This window comes from Anabas testudineus, chromosome 2 (genome assembly GCF_900324465.2).
Source record: "Anabas testudineus chromosome 2, fAnaTes1.2, whole genome shotgun sequence".
Taxonomy (NCBI): Eukaryota; Metazoa; Chordata; class Actinopteri; order Anabantiformes; family Anabantidae; genus Anabas; species Anabas testudineus.
Window position 1 is genome coordinate 23,975,014 of NC_046611.1, and position 14,970 is coordinate 23,989,983.

General features: G+C 39.5%; 3 protein-coding genes across 3 annotated transcripts; 1 reads left to right on the forward strand and 2 right to left on the reverse strand.

The window, feature by feature from the left end:
• Nucleotides 1–77: 77 nt before the first annotated feature.
• pdx1 (pancreatic and duodenal homeobox 1) lies at nucleotides 78–3,282 on the forward strand. The gene is made up of 2 exons (XM_026361866.1): nucleotides 78–575; nucleotides 2,709–3,282. The coding sequence occupies exons 1-2, from the start codon at nucleotides 194–196 to the stop codon at nucleotides 3,092–3,094; spliced, it is 768 nt and encodes a 255-aa protein (XP_026217651.1). The 5' UTR covers nucleotides 78–193; the 3' UTR covers nucleotides 3,095–3,282.
• Nucleotides 3,283–3,488: 206 nt separating this feature from the next.
• On the reverse strand, nucleotides 3,489–4,741 carry urad (ureidoimidazoline (2-oxo-4-hydroxy-4-carboxy-5-) decarboxylase). The gene is made up of 2 exons (XM_026361864.1): nucleotides 4,078–4,741; nucleotides 3,489–4,001 (listed from the first exon to the last, which is right to left on the reverse strand). The coding sequence occupies exons 1-2, from the start codon at nucleotides 4,250–4,252 to the stop codon at nucleotides 3,652–3,654; spliced, it is 525 nt and encodes a 174-aa protein (XP_026217649.1). The 5' UTR covers nucleotides 4,253–4,741; the 3' UTR covers nucleotides 3,489–3,651.
• A 271-nt stretch (nucleotides 4,742–5,012) lies between these two features.
• flt3 (fms related receptor tyrosine kinase 3) lies at nucleotides 5,013–14,910 on the reverse strand. The gene is made up of 24 exons (XM_026361861.1): nucleotides 14,731–14,910; nucleotides 14,356–14,447; nucleotides 13,622–13,776; nucleotides 13,406–13,527; nucleotides 13,208–13,319; nucleotides 12,965–13,098; nucleotides 12,593–12,771; nucleotides 12,315–12,453; nucleotides 12,002–12,179; nucleotides 11,751–11,851; nucleotides 11,564–11,672; nucleotides 11,268–11,464; nucleotides 11,054–11,163; nucleotides 10,820–10,952; nucleotides 10,035–10,139; nucleotides 9,844–9,954; nucleotides 9,495–9,645; nucleotides 9,238–9,341; nucleotides 7,459–7,574; nucleotides 7,123–7,245; nucleotides 6,894–7,005; nucleotides 6,711–6,810; nucleotides 5,745–5,850; nucleotides 5,013–5,537 (listed from the first exon to the last, which is right to left on the reverse strand). The coding sequence occupies exons 1-24, from the start codon at nucleotides 14,876–14,878 to the stop codon at nucleotides 5,334–5,336; spliced, it is 3,141 nt and encodes a 1,046-aa protein (XP_026217646.1). The 5' UTR covers nucleotides 14,879–14,910; the 3' UTR covers nucleotides 5,013–5,333.
• Nucleotides 14,911–14,970: the final 60 nt, after the last annotated feature.

Consider the following 14,970-nt stretch of genomic DNA (forward strand, 5'->3'; position numbering starts at 1 on the left):
CTTTGAGCAAACACTGAAACCAGTGCCTTGAGCGCTGCAGTCACATGGTAACAGAGTGACACACCTGTGCGGAGCCTTGAGGAGCTCGCAGTTGCGCCAGAGGCAGGTAGAGCAGGAGGTCCACGCCGAGGCAGGCCGTAGAAACGGTGCATGTGCGCGCAAACGGCCCCGCAGCCTCGGGTCCTCGGCAGCCATGAATCGGGAAGATCATTACTACGCCTCTCAGGTTTTTAAAGAGTCCTGTGCCTACCAGAGGCCACAGGCTGAGGACTACAGCCACAGCCCGCCGCCCTGTCTCTACATGAGCAGGCAGGTTCACTCCGTCTACACACCGCCGTCCATGGGAAGCTTGGAGCAGGCCAGCCTTCCTGACATCGGCCCTGCCTACGGTCTACCCAGCATGCGGGAGGATCCAGGTGTGCCTCAGCTCCACCATCCGCAGGGTCTCCAGCAGCAGCCTCTCCAGCCCACCGCAGGTTATGGAGACACGGGAGAACAGAGCAGATATCACCTCCCTTTCCCCTGGATGAAAACTACAAAATCTCACTCACACACCTGGAAGGGACAGTGGACAGGTAAACCCTTAAACCCCCGCACATCAGGAAATGTCATTTGTTTGAGATCACGATAGAGGAGAATGGCTGAGTGTAGACCAACTGAATCTGAATGGGGACTTTCACACAGGAGCTTTCTTTGATCCGTATTGTAATTAGGCTACTTATCAGACAAGGCTTCAGATTCAAATACGTGTTAACAACATTGCTCGTAGTCATAGCACTGTCGAGGGAGTTTCATTCAACTCTTTCTGGTACCTGTAATGACATCATGCTCCTAACAATATGTTCCTGGGTGTTTCAGTTTACCTTGTCAGTCAATTTGCAAAAGGCCTGGTAAGTCAGCGCTGCCTTTTATCAGGCGCTATCGTCAAAAAAGATTTGGGTTTTGTCTCCACAAAGCGTTTTCACAAATATTCATATCTTAAGCCATCAATGCTTAAATACTATGGAGTATAATAGGCTGTTAAAACACCTAAATCTACCACAGCGCCTGTAAACATAAAGAAAAAAATACAATTCCAAGTACAAATACAGTTTTTACTAACAGGACGTCTTCGCCACATGTTTGGATTTTAAATTAAGTTGCGGAATTTGTTTGATTAAAATATTCTGTTAACAAGTCACAGGCCTACAATGGCTTTAGGACATGAAGTAATTTATAACGAGCGGAGAGAGAGAGAGAAAACTTTCTGCTAAGATTTCTTCTAGTAAAATGATCATGCAGCCGACTGTTCTCAGACTTTTCTAATTTCAGAGGAGCTCCTCAGAAAATAATGGACCTTGTTTCATTTGATCCTCATCCGTTACATGTGCATTTGGTGAACTTTTGCTCATGGCTGTTGTGATTAAATTAAATATAATCATCTACACCCATGTTTTACGTACTAACGCAGTAGATGGATTTTTACTCCATCAATTAAGTACTTTTGTTAATAAGTTGTGAGAAGTTATTAAACCGTTAAGATGAAATTAAAATACGTTTTCACATGGGCCTAGGTGCAGTTGTGGGAAAATGTGGAAGTTTCTAAAACATTATTAGTTTAACGTAATTAAATTATGCCAAAAGCACGATTTGCTGTATATTTATATAGTAAACAGGCAGATACAAAGTCGCTGATTCTTTCATTAGCGGAAACTTACAATTAAATTATAAAGTTTTAGTATTAAGTTGTTTAAGTTCGGGTGTAGTCTTCATTTCACCTTGAAGTGGGTCAATATAGGAAAATAATTATATTTGTATGTCTTGCACATCAGTTAGTGGTGACTAGCACTGTAACTATCTGATCTATGAATATTTAAATTAGATTTCAAAATTGAGCGACTAGTTTGTTGATTTTAGATGCTGAGATTTGTAAAAGCAAACATACAAGAACACGAACTAACTATATATACTACTAACATATATTACATATTGGTAATATATATGTACCTTATTACTAATATAGGTTGAGCTTACTTGCTCATAATTTTTTAATAATTTTCTTTTGATATTTCTAGGGTAATTTTTTTAATTGCATGGCTGTTTCGATGTCTGGGTAAACTTGGTGCCCACCGGTAAACTACATGAGTTAATTCAGTTAAGTTAGTACAGTTCACTGTGTTCCTCATCGAGTCAAATACTGCCAGAGGAAAATGAAGAGTATATATGTAGGTTATAAATATAGGCTATATATATATATATATACAGTATATGTATATGTAGACTCTCACGACCTTTGACCTCTAAAACCATACGTCAGCAGTTAGGCCAAAGTAAAATACCTTCTTGCCCCCCTCAGATATCATACACCGCATTAATTAATCTATGCAAACTCTTATTGATTGCGTCGTGTTATTTGGAGCTGATCACTGGTATAAATGTTTGATGTGGCACACGTGCACACAGATGTGAAATAGCTTTGCCCATAGCAAAATGTCTCCAAACAATTTACTCTTAATTCCTTATTGTCAAAAAACCTGCATTATAACTGAGTTTTATGATTTAAAAACAACACACTTGTTTAAATATTACGACTGAATAAACGTTTATTTGTCTGACTATTAGCTGGAGTAGTTCAAATCCACCCCATGATAAGCTCGTTTCCTGACTCCCTCCATGCTGTAAGGCTGATGAGCGTCCCCCGTCTCGTTTGACCCTCTGTCTGTCCTCAGGACCCTACGTCATGGCGGACACGGAGGAAAACAAGCGCACGCGGACCGCGTACACGCGCGCCCAGCTGCTGGAGCTCGAGAAGGAGTTCCTGTTCAACCGCTACATCTCGAGACCGCGCCGCGTGGAGCTGGCGCTCACGCTGAGCCTCACCGAGCGCCACATCAAGATCTGGTTCCAGAACCGGCGCATGAAGTGGAAGAAGGAGGAGGACCGGAGGAGGGCTCGGGGGGCCGACCCGGACCAGGACTCCTCCATCACCTCTGGAGATCAGGGGGAACTCGCAGGCGGGGTCTCCTCCACAAACGGACCTCACACCGCTTCACCGCCCGTTTCCCCGCTACACGGGCTCCCTGCGTCCGCACCTGGATCCAGAGAGGCCGCGTAGACCCGCAGAAGGCAGCTCTACTACAGACTTCTGCAGGAGCCCCAGTAGAAGGAAGGTTTTAGAGTATCAGGCTCTTCTAAGATGGACCAGCGCCCCCTTTTCCCCACATAAAAGACCACCATGACCTGCTGCCTGGTCTCCACAGCTCCTCATGTCTTTGTGGAGACTCCTGGACACCGGGTGTCACACTGACACAGCCATAACACGCAGGGCCGCTGTCCTCCATCACATGAGGACCACCACTCCATGAGGACTACCCACTGCTGCAGGGTCTAATTCAGTTTGTCATCTCAGAGAGGTGAGAGGCCATGAATGTGCCGTCATGTTTATGACTGTAAATATGAATAATATGACTTTAATGATGTAAATGATCCTTCATGTATAGGTTTAGGTTTAGTATGTTGAATGATCCACACAGATTGCTGTTATCGATTATATGTTAACATTCACTACATGCTTTGATGGATCAGTATCACACACACACATTTTGAATAAAACAGATCATCACCCACTGATGTTTGACAACGGTGACTTTTGAGTGTTTGCGTGATTCAAGTTCACAACTTGTTGGGGGGCTCGGCGAGCACGAGACTCTGCAGACGCACGTGACAGATCCTCTTGACCTCGTCGATGCCGCGCGCCCTCTCCGCCGCGGCCTGGTTCCTGCTCCGCTCGGTCAGCTGCTGTAAGATCGTCTCCTTGTCGTTCGTCCGAGCGCAGATGACGAACGGGAACCCGAAGCGCGTCTTGTAGGCCTCGTTCAGGAGGGACACGCGCGAGGCCTCCGCGCTGCTCAGCGCGTCCAGTCCGGCTCGCGCCTGCTCCTCGCGGGACTCCCTGGTCAGCGTTCCGCTCTGGAGCTCCCTGCCCGCGAGGTCCGGGTGACACCTGAGGATCCCCTCTTTACCTAGACACGAGCCATTATTAGGCACAGTGTGGGTTTGGTAACAACATCGAGCAGCATGAACCCCCCCCGACCTCACCTGTTTCGGGCAGAGCATCGATGAACTCGCTGATCGCAGCCTCCAGAGCAGCCAGGTTCTTAAACGGGCGCATCGACCACACAGCAGCAGATACAACGGGACACTTCTCCACCACGTTGCCGAAAACATTCACAAAATCCTCGTAGCTCAGAGCGTTCACTGTGCTGATGTCCATGTTTGTGTGAGGACACTCCGTGTGTGTGTGTCGTTGACCTTCGGACGAGACTTTGCAGCAAAGGTTAATGCACTGGTGGACACAGATTTACCTCCAGCCCCGTGCCCGACCGTCGTTTATTATTACATTGATTTGTTACATGTCATTCAATGTTTTCAAGAGTTTTAGGTTTTCGCCGCAGGTGTTTCTTCTTTGTCCAAACTTTGACCTCTCACGTCACCTAGCGCGTAAAGACAGTAATAGCAGTAACACTGTGCGGAGGGCAGGTGTGTAACAGTGACCTGAGGGGAGACACAAGAAGGGGAAACACACACACACACACTCACACATACACATGGTTTCATATTAAGGAGTCGCAGATGAAATAAATGATTTGATGATCACTGAACACATCATCACCAGTCTTTGTGTAATATGGAAAAAAGCTTTTATTGCATTTTCATCGCTAAAATCGAGCAACACAGTGTGAAAAATATAGATATAATAAGTGGTACAAAATATATAAGTGCATAAAACAACTGTTTAAACTATTTGTAATCTGCTTATATATGTATGTGAGTAAATTGAATTGAAAATATAAAAAAAAAACATGTCAAGACAATCCATATTGTTGCAATGTCTTCAAATATTTTAAGGCAAAAGGTGTTGCAATATAGCAAAAAAAACAACCAGAAGCTGATCAGGTGTTCCAACAGCCTCATAGGAAAAAGTTAATAGATATCTATTCTGTTCTGAGAATATGCAGGCTCTTACAAACCTGTTTTTTTTTTTTTTTTTTTTTTTTTTTGGAGCTGCACAATGAAAAACTTAAAGAATATAAAAGTATTGTATTTACATTCATACCATATTTTCATTTTGACAGTATATTTTGCTGAAATGCCAGCCATGTTTATAATGACAACACACAGTATGCTCTGTTCTTATTACGATGTGAAATTATGTGAAATGAACGATAAATATTGTGTTATTCAAAGTCATCTACAGTATTCTAATAAAATATATGCACATTCATTTTGCTGTAACCGCAGTGGAATATATATATATATATATATATAAAAAACCTTCGAATGCCGTTAGGCAATTACTCTCCATCAGAAAGTTTCAGAAGCTTCTCTTCAGAAGAAGAATGTTGACACATTGCTTTGCTTTCCTCAGTCGAATTGGTCTGACAGTAGTCATTGCCCAACTGCGTCTTGTTCTCTTGCTTTGTCAAGGCGGAAATGTCTAAAATGGCTGGTGCACTCTGTTGGTCGCTGAGAGTCTGGTCGAGCATGTTATGGTAGAGCTGAAAGGGGAAGTTTGGTTATTAAAAGCAGTATGTAGTCACAAATACTGTATAGTGTGATGTTCATAGATGAGTTACAGTATTCATTCAAATCCTCTGACCAGTGGCGAAATGCAAAGAGATTCATGATCATCAGAATAGAATACTTAAGCAATTGTTTAAGTTAGATTTTACCCACAACATGCTGATCCTGCTCTACATGCCTACCTTTTCCTCTCTGTCTGTCAGCTGGTTACACATAAAGGACACCAGTTTGGAGAAAGATGGGCGGTGGTTGGGATCTAGGTCCCAACACTCACACATGATGTCATATCTGTAAAAAAAGAAATGAAGAAGAAGAAGAAAAAAAAAGAAGAAGAAGAAAAAAAGACAACCAGAATGGAGATGAAAATTTAAACTAAATAGCTTTGTGAAGATTTGCAGGTATGATACAGAATCTAGAAGTAAAAGGCAGCTAGACTGCTGTATTTGTTTGGTACTGAAGACAGTAGGTGAAGAATTATTTAAATGATTCTATCAGTACTGTAAGTGGCAAATTTTAAAGTGTTGTATATTGATTATATTATTGGAAAAATAGCTTCTGAATAGATTGATGTATATGTAGCATTTTACAATTGTAGCTGCCTTTTTTAATTAATGTAGACCTGTTTAAATACCTTTCTCTTGAAAGGAAAAAGTCTAACATGCATTGTTAATTGTTTTTTCGTATTAAATACACTGTATCTTATACTGTATCTTATTGTATTCAAGTAATCAATTCCCCAAATCTCAAATAACTAAACAGCAAAAAGTATGATATTTTTCATTCAAATGTAGGAGTATAAAGTTGGATAAAGCAATGATATCCAGGTAAACCTATGGTATCTCAAACTTATACCTTAAGCTACAATAACCAACTCATATAAGACTAAATCTACTCTGCTTGTCAATGAGTGTTGATTTCAGGTGTCTACGGTGCCATTCAGCGCCAAAAGATACGTTTTAGAACATTTCCACTAAAAAATAGTACCACCACCGTCTGCAGCCTGTATATTTCTATTATGTCATGCTGTCTTATAATTATCATCCTTCACTGTATTATTGTGCAAGTTATTAAAATGTAAAATTCATCATGACAGTGTTGATTCTGGCCAATGGCTGGAGAAAAGGTTTGTATGCCGATTAGAGACCTACACAGAGTTGCTGGCATAGTATGGACATTCCATCTTAAATCCTCTTTCAATCATTGAGTAGAACGTGTGATCCACCTTTACCCCAGGATACGGAGTGACACCTGAAACACACAAGTACAAGATTTAACATTTAGCACTGTGTATGATTAGATTTTAAATACACTAATTGTGAACTGTCCCTGACCAAGTGAGAAGATCTCCCAGAGCAGAATGCCATAAGCCCAGACATCACTCTGCATGGTGTACATCCCCTGAAAGATGCTCTCTGGGGCCATCCACTTCACTGGTAAACGTACCTGGAAGATACAAAAGCTATATACGTCACCCAGACAGCGTATGTGATACAGAATAGGCATGATTTAATAACAGAAGTATGATGTAAAAACAAGTGTCTGTGGTATTATTTCACATACATTTCCTCTCACAACGTAGTTGGAGTCATTGTCAATGTCCCGGGCCAGCCCAAAGTCACCAATTTTCACCAGTCTGCCATTTGTCACCAACACATTTCGAGCTGCCAGGTCCCGGTGGATACACTGCAGACAGACCAGAATAATCATCAGCTCATGTACTTTAATAACTGTTAAAGTACATGTTTGACAACTAATTGATTAATGACTATTAGTTAATTGATAAAAATATTAAATGGTTGTTAATAAGTTAGTCATGACATCTGGTGACATGTATCATCATAACATGGAAGTTGACGCTAGTTGACATTTCTACAGTGTAGTTCATTGGTTTCTTACATTCTTGGAGGACAAGAAGTCCATGCCTTTGGCCACTTGGAAAGCAAAGCTCAGCAGGTCGTCAAAAGTCAGGGTTTGAAGATCATCTCTCTGATTTTCTAGGTTTTCAAGGATTTCTGGGTGTGCAGATAAACAGGGATCAGTTAGGACCTAAGACAGCTCAGAGGGATTTGTCTGCTTGAACAGAACATATTTGCACTTCAATAAAATCTTCATTTCATTTCAATTCAATTTATTCATATAGCATCAAATCACAACTAAAGTCACCTCAAGGCACTTTGCATTGTAAGGTTAAGACCTTAAGGTACCAACATGCAATAGACAAGACATTAGACAGTTTGGTTAGCAGATTCCCCACTTTGGACAGAGACAGAGAGGAAAAAGCTAAACTACAGGAGAGAGAAGACACAAAGTCATGTGATGGTGGGATATATAATTGAAGGATGAGGAGAGGAGAGGAGAGGAGCTCCGAAGTAGGTCCCAGGGCAGTCTAAACCTATAGCAGCATAACTAAGAGAGCATAACTGTTACTATGAGGTACTGTATTTAAGATAGGAAAGAGCTTGATCATTAACAGCTTTGTATGTAAGAAATTTAAAATCGTATGGGGAGCCAATAGAGAGAAGCTAATGTAGAAAAATACAATCTCTCTTGCTAATTCCAGTCAGAACTTTGGCTGCAGCATTTTGGATTAACAGGAGGTTATTAGGAATTAGCTTACCTTATTAGTAAGAGTTAGAGTAGTTCAGTCTAGAAGTAACAAAGGCATGGACCAGTTTTTCTTTTTGAGAGAGGATGCCTTTAATGTTAGTGACATTCCCCAGTTGCAAGAAGGCAGAGGTTTCCTTCACATGTGAGGTAAAGGAAATATTTTGGCCTCGAAGAAAGCCAATGTTCCTCACAGCAGTACTTGAGGACAGAACTATACAATCTAGAGCAGGGGTGTCCAGACGTTTGACTAATTGATTTGTTTCATCTGATTTTATAAATAAATTCAATGTGTCATCTGCATAACAATGGAAATTGTGCCTAAGGGAAACATGTATGAAGTGAAAAGTTGTGGTCCAAACACTGAGCCTCGTGGAACCCCATAATTAACAAAAACAAATTCAATTAATTAAAAATTATTGGATAGGAGTTAAACCAGCCAAGTGCAATCCCTTTAATCCCAATGTTATCAATAGAGTCAAATACAGTGCTATGGTCTAACAGGACGAGAATGACGAATACTGAGACAAGTTCATTGTCTGAAGGTAAGAGAACACCTGAGTCAACACTGGATTTTTCTGGTAGATGGTTTGATTATGGCAGCCTTAAAGTCTGGTCATAGCTGGTTAGTTAGAGAGATTGATCTGATCTAATATGAATGTGTTAATTGAAGGTAATAATCTTTGAGCACTCATGGACAATAGGAGGAGGATATTTGAATCCACCAACATGTTGGTGGATTCAAATATTTCATTGTTGAAATTAGCTATAGCCTTTTTGTTTAATAGTTACAATTTTATTTGTTGCTGCAGAGCTATGAATCCTCCTCAGCTTGGCTACAGTGCTGAAAAGAAACCTGGGAATGGTCTTATTTTCCACTGTTAATGATGGATGAAGTTCTTAATAATATTCAGTTCTAGTGTTACTAAGGGTTGTCTTATACATTACCAAACTTTCCAGGTTGGGCAAGATTCTTCTAAATTAGTGAAATGCCACCTCTTTCTAACTTGCTAAAATAGTCTATGTATGCTTGCTTTTTTGACTTTAGACTTGACATTTGTACTTTCTGACCTTCATAGATGTCCATGTCAGCAGAGCTGAGGTTGAGGAGGGCGATTTCCTCCTGCCCCCTGGTGGCGGAGGGGTACATGGGCACGTAATTATCACCTAGCTCACTGAGAAAACACAAACATGATGTTATTGATGTTGTCGTTATGTTAACTTCTGACAGAATTATTCCACAGTTATACTTGTCTTATACTCATTTGATCTAGCCTGTGTTGACCTCCTTCCTAAATCTTCTAATAAATGTTTTTCCTTTTATTGACCTTTTTCTGAGCTGCAGGTTGTGGTAAATGCTGCTGAAACGGTCCTTGACGAAAGCGTCGGTCACAGATTTGTGATAGTGCTCGCTGTTGGATTTTAGGTAGTTCAGCAGGTCACCATAACAGCAGTACTGGAAAATCAGATATACTGGTCCTATATGGGGAAAACAAATAATGATCATTTATTTAAACTCTGCTGGAGTCATTTAAATATCATGACATACATACAGCTACAAGATAATAACTTTCCTCTTAAGTTCACAGGTTCACTCACTTGCTAAGGATAAAAAAAGGTGTAATGATTGTATAGAAATTTGTTGTACAGTTGAATAAATTACAGTGGCCAATGTACCTGACTCTGTGCATGCCCCAAGCAGGTTTACAATATTGGTGTGGTGACCAATGTGGATCAGCATCTTGAGCTCTGACATCAGTGCCTCTTTCTCCATTGCCTGGTGTTTTTCTGCAGAGTTAAACATTGCATCAACCCCCTCCATTAATATTTAGCTTTTTACTCAGGTAATAAATTCATGTAACACTAACCTTTCAGCATCTTCACAGCCACCTGCTGTGACATGCCAGGCTTGTTGATTCCATAAGCTGTAGCCTGGACCACCATGCCAAAAGCCCCAGATCCTAGCTCTTTACCTGAGGAGCAAACACTCATTTTTATATAATCTCATTTTTAAATTTCTTTTTTTAAATTTTACTGGGAAGTGTAATACTATTAGAACAATGCAATGTAAGGTCTGGAAGTACTTTAGTTAAGAGGTGTTTTGAGGTGTTTTGAGGTACTTGATATTAATTTCATTCTAATTTATGCTTCTTGTTAGTTTTCTTGTTCAGACTATACATACGAAACGTTAAACTTCAGTTTTACAGGTGAGAAAATTACTGTTTTGCACCTGTTGGTGATGATGCATAAAGATGGTGTATCTTAAATCTTAATTTACTGTTCAGTGTTAAATGAAATTTTGTTTGTATAGTGCCAAATCACAACAGATGTAATCTCAAGGCACTTTACAGTGTTTACAGTTTAAGCTTTACAAAATATGTATATTACTGTATATAGAATTTTCTAAAAAAAAAAAAAAAACCCACTTCAGGAAGCACTAGGCCACAGCGGAGAGGAGATCTCAGTGCTACTGAGTGTCCATTATACAGAAAGTAGTGAATGAATAGGTGTTGGTTTCAGACAAATTCTGTTACTTTTAAATTTAGCTGAGAACACTTGTAATTGTAAATTGAGAGCTTTTATTTATAGTAGAGTATTTTTAACTTTTTGTATTGGCACATTTACCAGTATAACGTCTTATGCTAATTCATACCCAGTTCTAGGTTCTCCCTTGGAAACTCCCATTTCAGGTCGTATTCAAAGTCCTTGAAGTTGATGTAGATATAATCATTGTCATTTGGACCAACCATCTGGATGATCTGAAGCTGGGGCTGATACTTGGGTTTCTATTAGAAGCATAAAAATGTTGGAGTTATGACTTCATATGCTTATACTTGCATTTTTCTTATTTAATTATTGTATTGTGTATGTGACATTCAGTACATACCTTCTTTTTGACAAAGTAAATAAGCACCACAGTGACAACTGTCAGAGCCAGAAGCAGAATACAAATCCCTATTTTCATCACCATGAAGCTGTATACATTATTTGGAGTACCTACAAAGAGCAATGTGTAATGAGCAGTTACTAATAACATCTGTGTCATCAAAAACTATTGAATTTAATGTAATAATTTTTTTAAGTGAAGGAGAGCATGTTACCTTTACTGGCCTGGGGTAAAAGTGCAGTGTATCTTGTTTTACACCAAGAGCCAAATGAGTTTGTCAGACAAAATCTCCACATTAGTCCTTTTATAAGTTCTTTGCTCAGTGAGCTCTTGATCGTCTTGTTACAGAGGATGTCAGAGTCTGTTTGAGAGGTGCCTGGAATCTCTTCCCAGTAAGAGTCATTTTCACAACTACAGTGAGACAAAGAGCAGAGACTTGAGGAAATCTGAATCTCAATATGCGTGTATATATCAGGGATACTAACTCCTCTGACTTGATCATAATCATACTTGTCAATGGATGAAGAACAAGACATCCAGGTATAGTTCGCTGGCACAAGACTCACAGTCTCACAGGTGATGGTATTTTCACTCTCACTCAGTTTCAACAGTGGTGCGTCTGAAACAAAACCATTGGATAATGAGCTTTGCACCATTTAAAATAAATAGCCAACAAACCCCAAAAACATTCTCTTACCTACAACACACACTGAGATAGTTTTTGTTTCTGTTTGTCCTCCAGCCTCCAAATGTAACTTATATTCTCCTGAGTTGAACGGACCACATAGTTTCACAGTCCTGAGAAAACATTGTTATAACAGAGGCTTTATATGAAACCAACACATGCTTCTTTAATTACATACCTCATGAAAAGATCTTAGTGTTCTGCACATTTTGAGACATTAATTGATGGAGTTGAGCTTCAAAAACATCAACACATGCAATTACCTGTGTTTTGTTACCCTCATGTCCCTGATGCATTTAGTCATAGTTTGATTAGGAGCTTCCCAGGAACAGTACTGGAGCACAGGGTGGTAGGAAACGCTGGCTTGCAAACACAAACTTGATGCGTTCTGAGCTGGTATAATTATGCTCTTATCCAGCTGCGCAGAGAGGAAACCTTCCTCTGAGGCAACACAAGCATTAAATCAGTACAATTGGTCCAAATAGACCAAAATATTAGAGAGAACCAGAATCATTTAGAATTATTAATTAGAAACATTTGCAATTAGGACACATACAGAAAATGAGCTCTACTCACCCTGGACATAAATGGAAACAGATTTAATTTTGATTTGATCCTTCCTGCAGGTGTAAATGCCACTGTGGTTCACATTTACTGATTTGATGAATAGGTAGGTCATCCGACTAAAACTATGGACATCATTTTTAATGCAGATCTGAAAAAAAAAAAGTTTTATAAATTGAATGGGAAAGGTCAGTAAAGTGTCTCTGCATTATAAAAATATTAAATAGACATTTCTAATGTTTTGACTTAATTTTTTTACACTCAGTTGTGTCAGTAGAAGATTTCCATACCTCCTTGTCAACTGTAGAAGAGCATCGTAATGTTTGGGCATCCAGTTTTTCGCCGTCCCTCTCCCACACAGGATACAGTTTTTTTGACTCATCAAATCGGCAGCGTAGTAGTAAAGACTGATGAGGACTCACAGTCAGATTAGAAACTTCATCCTTTTTCATTAAGTCACTCTTTAAGTCTGAAACACACAGGAGGGCATTGGGACGCAGAAGAGACATGACAGCCAGGTTAAATGTTTGCCAGCAAGATTAAATAGAGATAAAGTCATAGAGGTAACTGCTTTTTCTTTAAAGCCTAAATTTGAAGCTTATTTCCTTACTTCATCTGTTCTGTATTATGTATTTAAATAATGTAATGAAATATTTCATTACCGTAGTCAAACAGTTGAGAGCATTCTTGTCCTTCAGTGTTTGTAGCACAGCACATCACTCCTTTGTCGTGACATGTTGAAGTCAATATGGTACTCTCTGTCTTTTTTTCTAGAATATCTTTTTTATTATCGATGCTGTGTGAAAGGAGGAGAAACATTGTTTTTGGAAATGTTTTAGTTATGATAGTGCCCATAAACTATTAATAGATAATATTGTGAATTTGTGTAATAGAAAACAACATACTCAAGCCATGTAATTGTGGGCTTTGGGTTGCCATCAGAGATGCATGTGATATCGGGGGATTTAAATTTTACATCTACATTTTCTAGCATCAGCCGTGGTTTTGTGGGACGTTCTAGAAAAAAATAAAATAAAATCAGTTTTCTTTGTTCAGTGTGGACTGAGCATTACAGAGAAGAGAGAATAAGTGCTGTTACTTACTAATAACATGAAGCTGCACCGTCTTTGAGGACATGACCCCGTCGCTAGTTTCACACTCTAGCGTGTACTCTCCAGAATCTCTCTCAGAAAGTGGTTTTGGGTCCATGGAGTAAGTCCCATTTCTGGCAGTATTAGGAAAATGCTTAGTTCAGTCATTTTACATACATAAAAATAATAATTAAAAAAACCTAAACAGATACAATAACATTCACTTACATTGTCAGTACTGTTTTCTTTTCTCTGATCCAGTGACAGACAGGGGATCCACTAAAGCCCTCCAGGGAGATGTTGAGTTTCTTGCCGTGACATACATCAATACTGACAGGACTTGATGCATTGTGATTTAGATTAGCAGGCACAAAAAATTCCACCTGAAATACAGCGCTTGTATTAAGAAGTATTGTATTTATTGTGGTAACATGACACTGTTCAAAACAACCTCCTATGCTGCACTACACTACACTAGCATTTGATTAGACTACTATACATCTATCATTAAAACTATCCACAAGCTCAAGGGTACTTGGATACTTGAGTTTATTTATTACAGATTCCACAACCTCTACATTAATGCTAACAATTATTCTACACATGCTGTCATGTCTCAAATTTTTTAATAGGCACTTTAACCTGTAATGAAAACATTAATTTCTCTAATGATGACTTTTTTTCTGTTGAATTGTCCCAATAGGACAGTGTGATGATAATTATGGACAATATCAGGACCCTGAAATTGAAGCAGCTAGATGGAATTCAGCCATCATGAATTTTATCATCTATGTACATCTAACACAAGTGGCATGAAAAAAATACTAACTTTAAATGTATGTCCATGTAGTCCTTTTTGTGTTTCTAATCTACAGATTTTCCTTGACTCACTAATTTCTCAGAAATGTGCAGTAGTTCTGCCAGTTCAGATAAAACTTAGTACCCATCTCGGCTGCTTTTACCTCTCGGTTGGATACACATGCCTGGCTCTGCGCTGCCGCACCGTCCAAGCAGAGCACCCAGACAGCACCCAGCAGCAGAACAGCTTGAAAAACTGAAAATGTATTTTTAAAAAACATTATTTCCAATATTTGTCTATTATTCTCTGAATTGCCTGATGCAACTAAAAAAAAAAAAAACAGCAACTCGCATTTTAAAGATATACACTTACATACATATTGCACTAAATACAAGAATCCTTTAGAAACAGATGCAATACTTACATTTATAATATAAATTACAATTTTGTGAATTCAGCATATTCACTTCTGCAGTGCCATTAGTCAAGCCTACAGTTTATAGGTGTAAAGAACTGACTTTAACACAAAGCAACTCACCCGCAGTCATACTCTGACGCCGACGTCTTTGTGTCTCTGCCACACACACACACACACACATTTGTAAGTCTGACTGCCAGACTCTGGTGAACAAGTGGAGAGTGCAACGACTTTTAAACAGAGGAAGTGGCCTATAACTGGAGATCATGACGCTTCTGTGACTGCGTTCACTGCGGTCGCTATTTGAACTTGTTGCGCATCTATTCACACAACAGTGCTACATGGAGAAACATGTCCAGT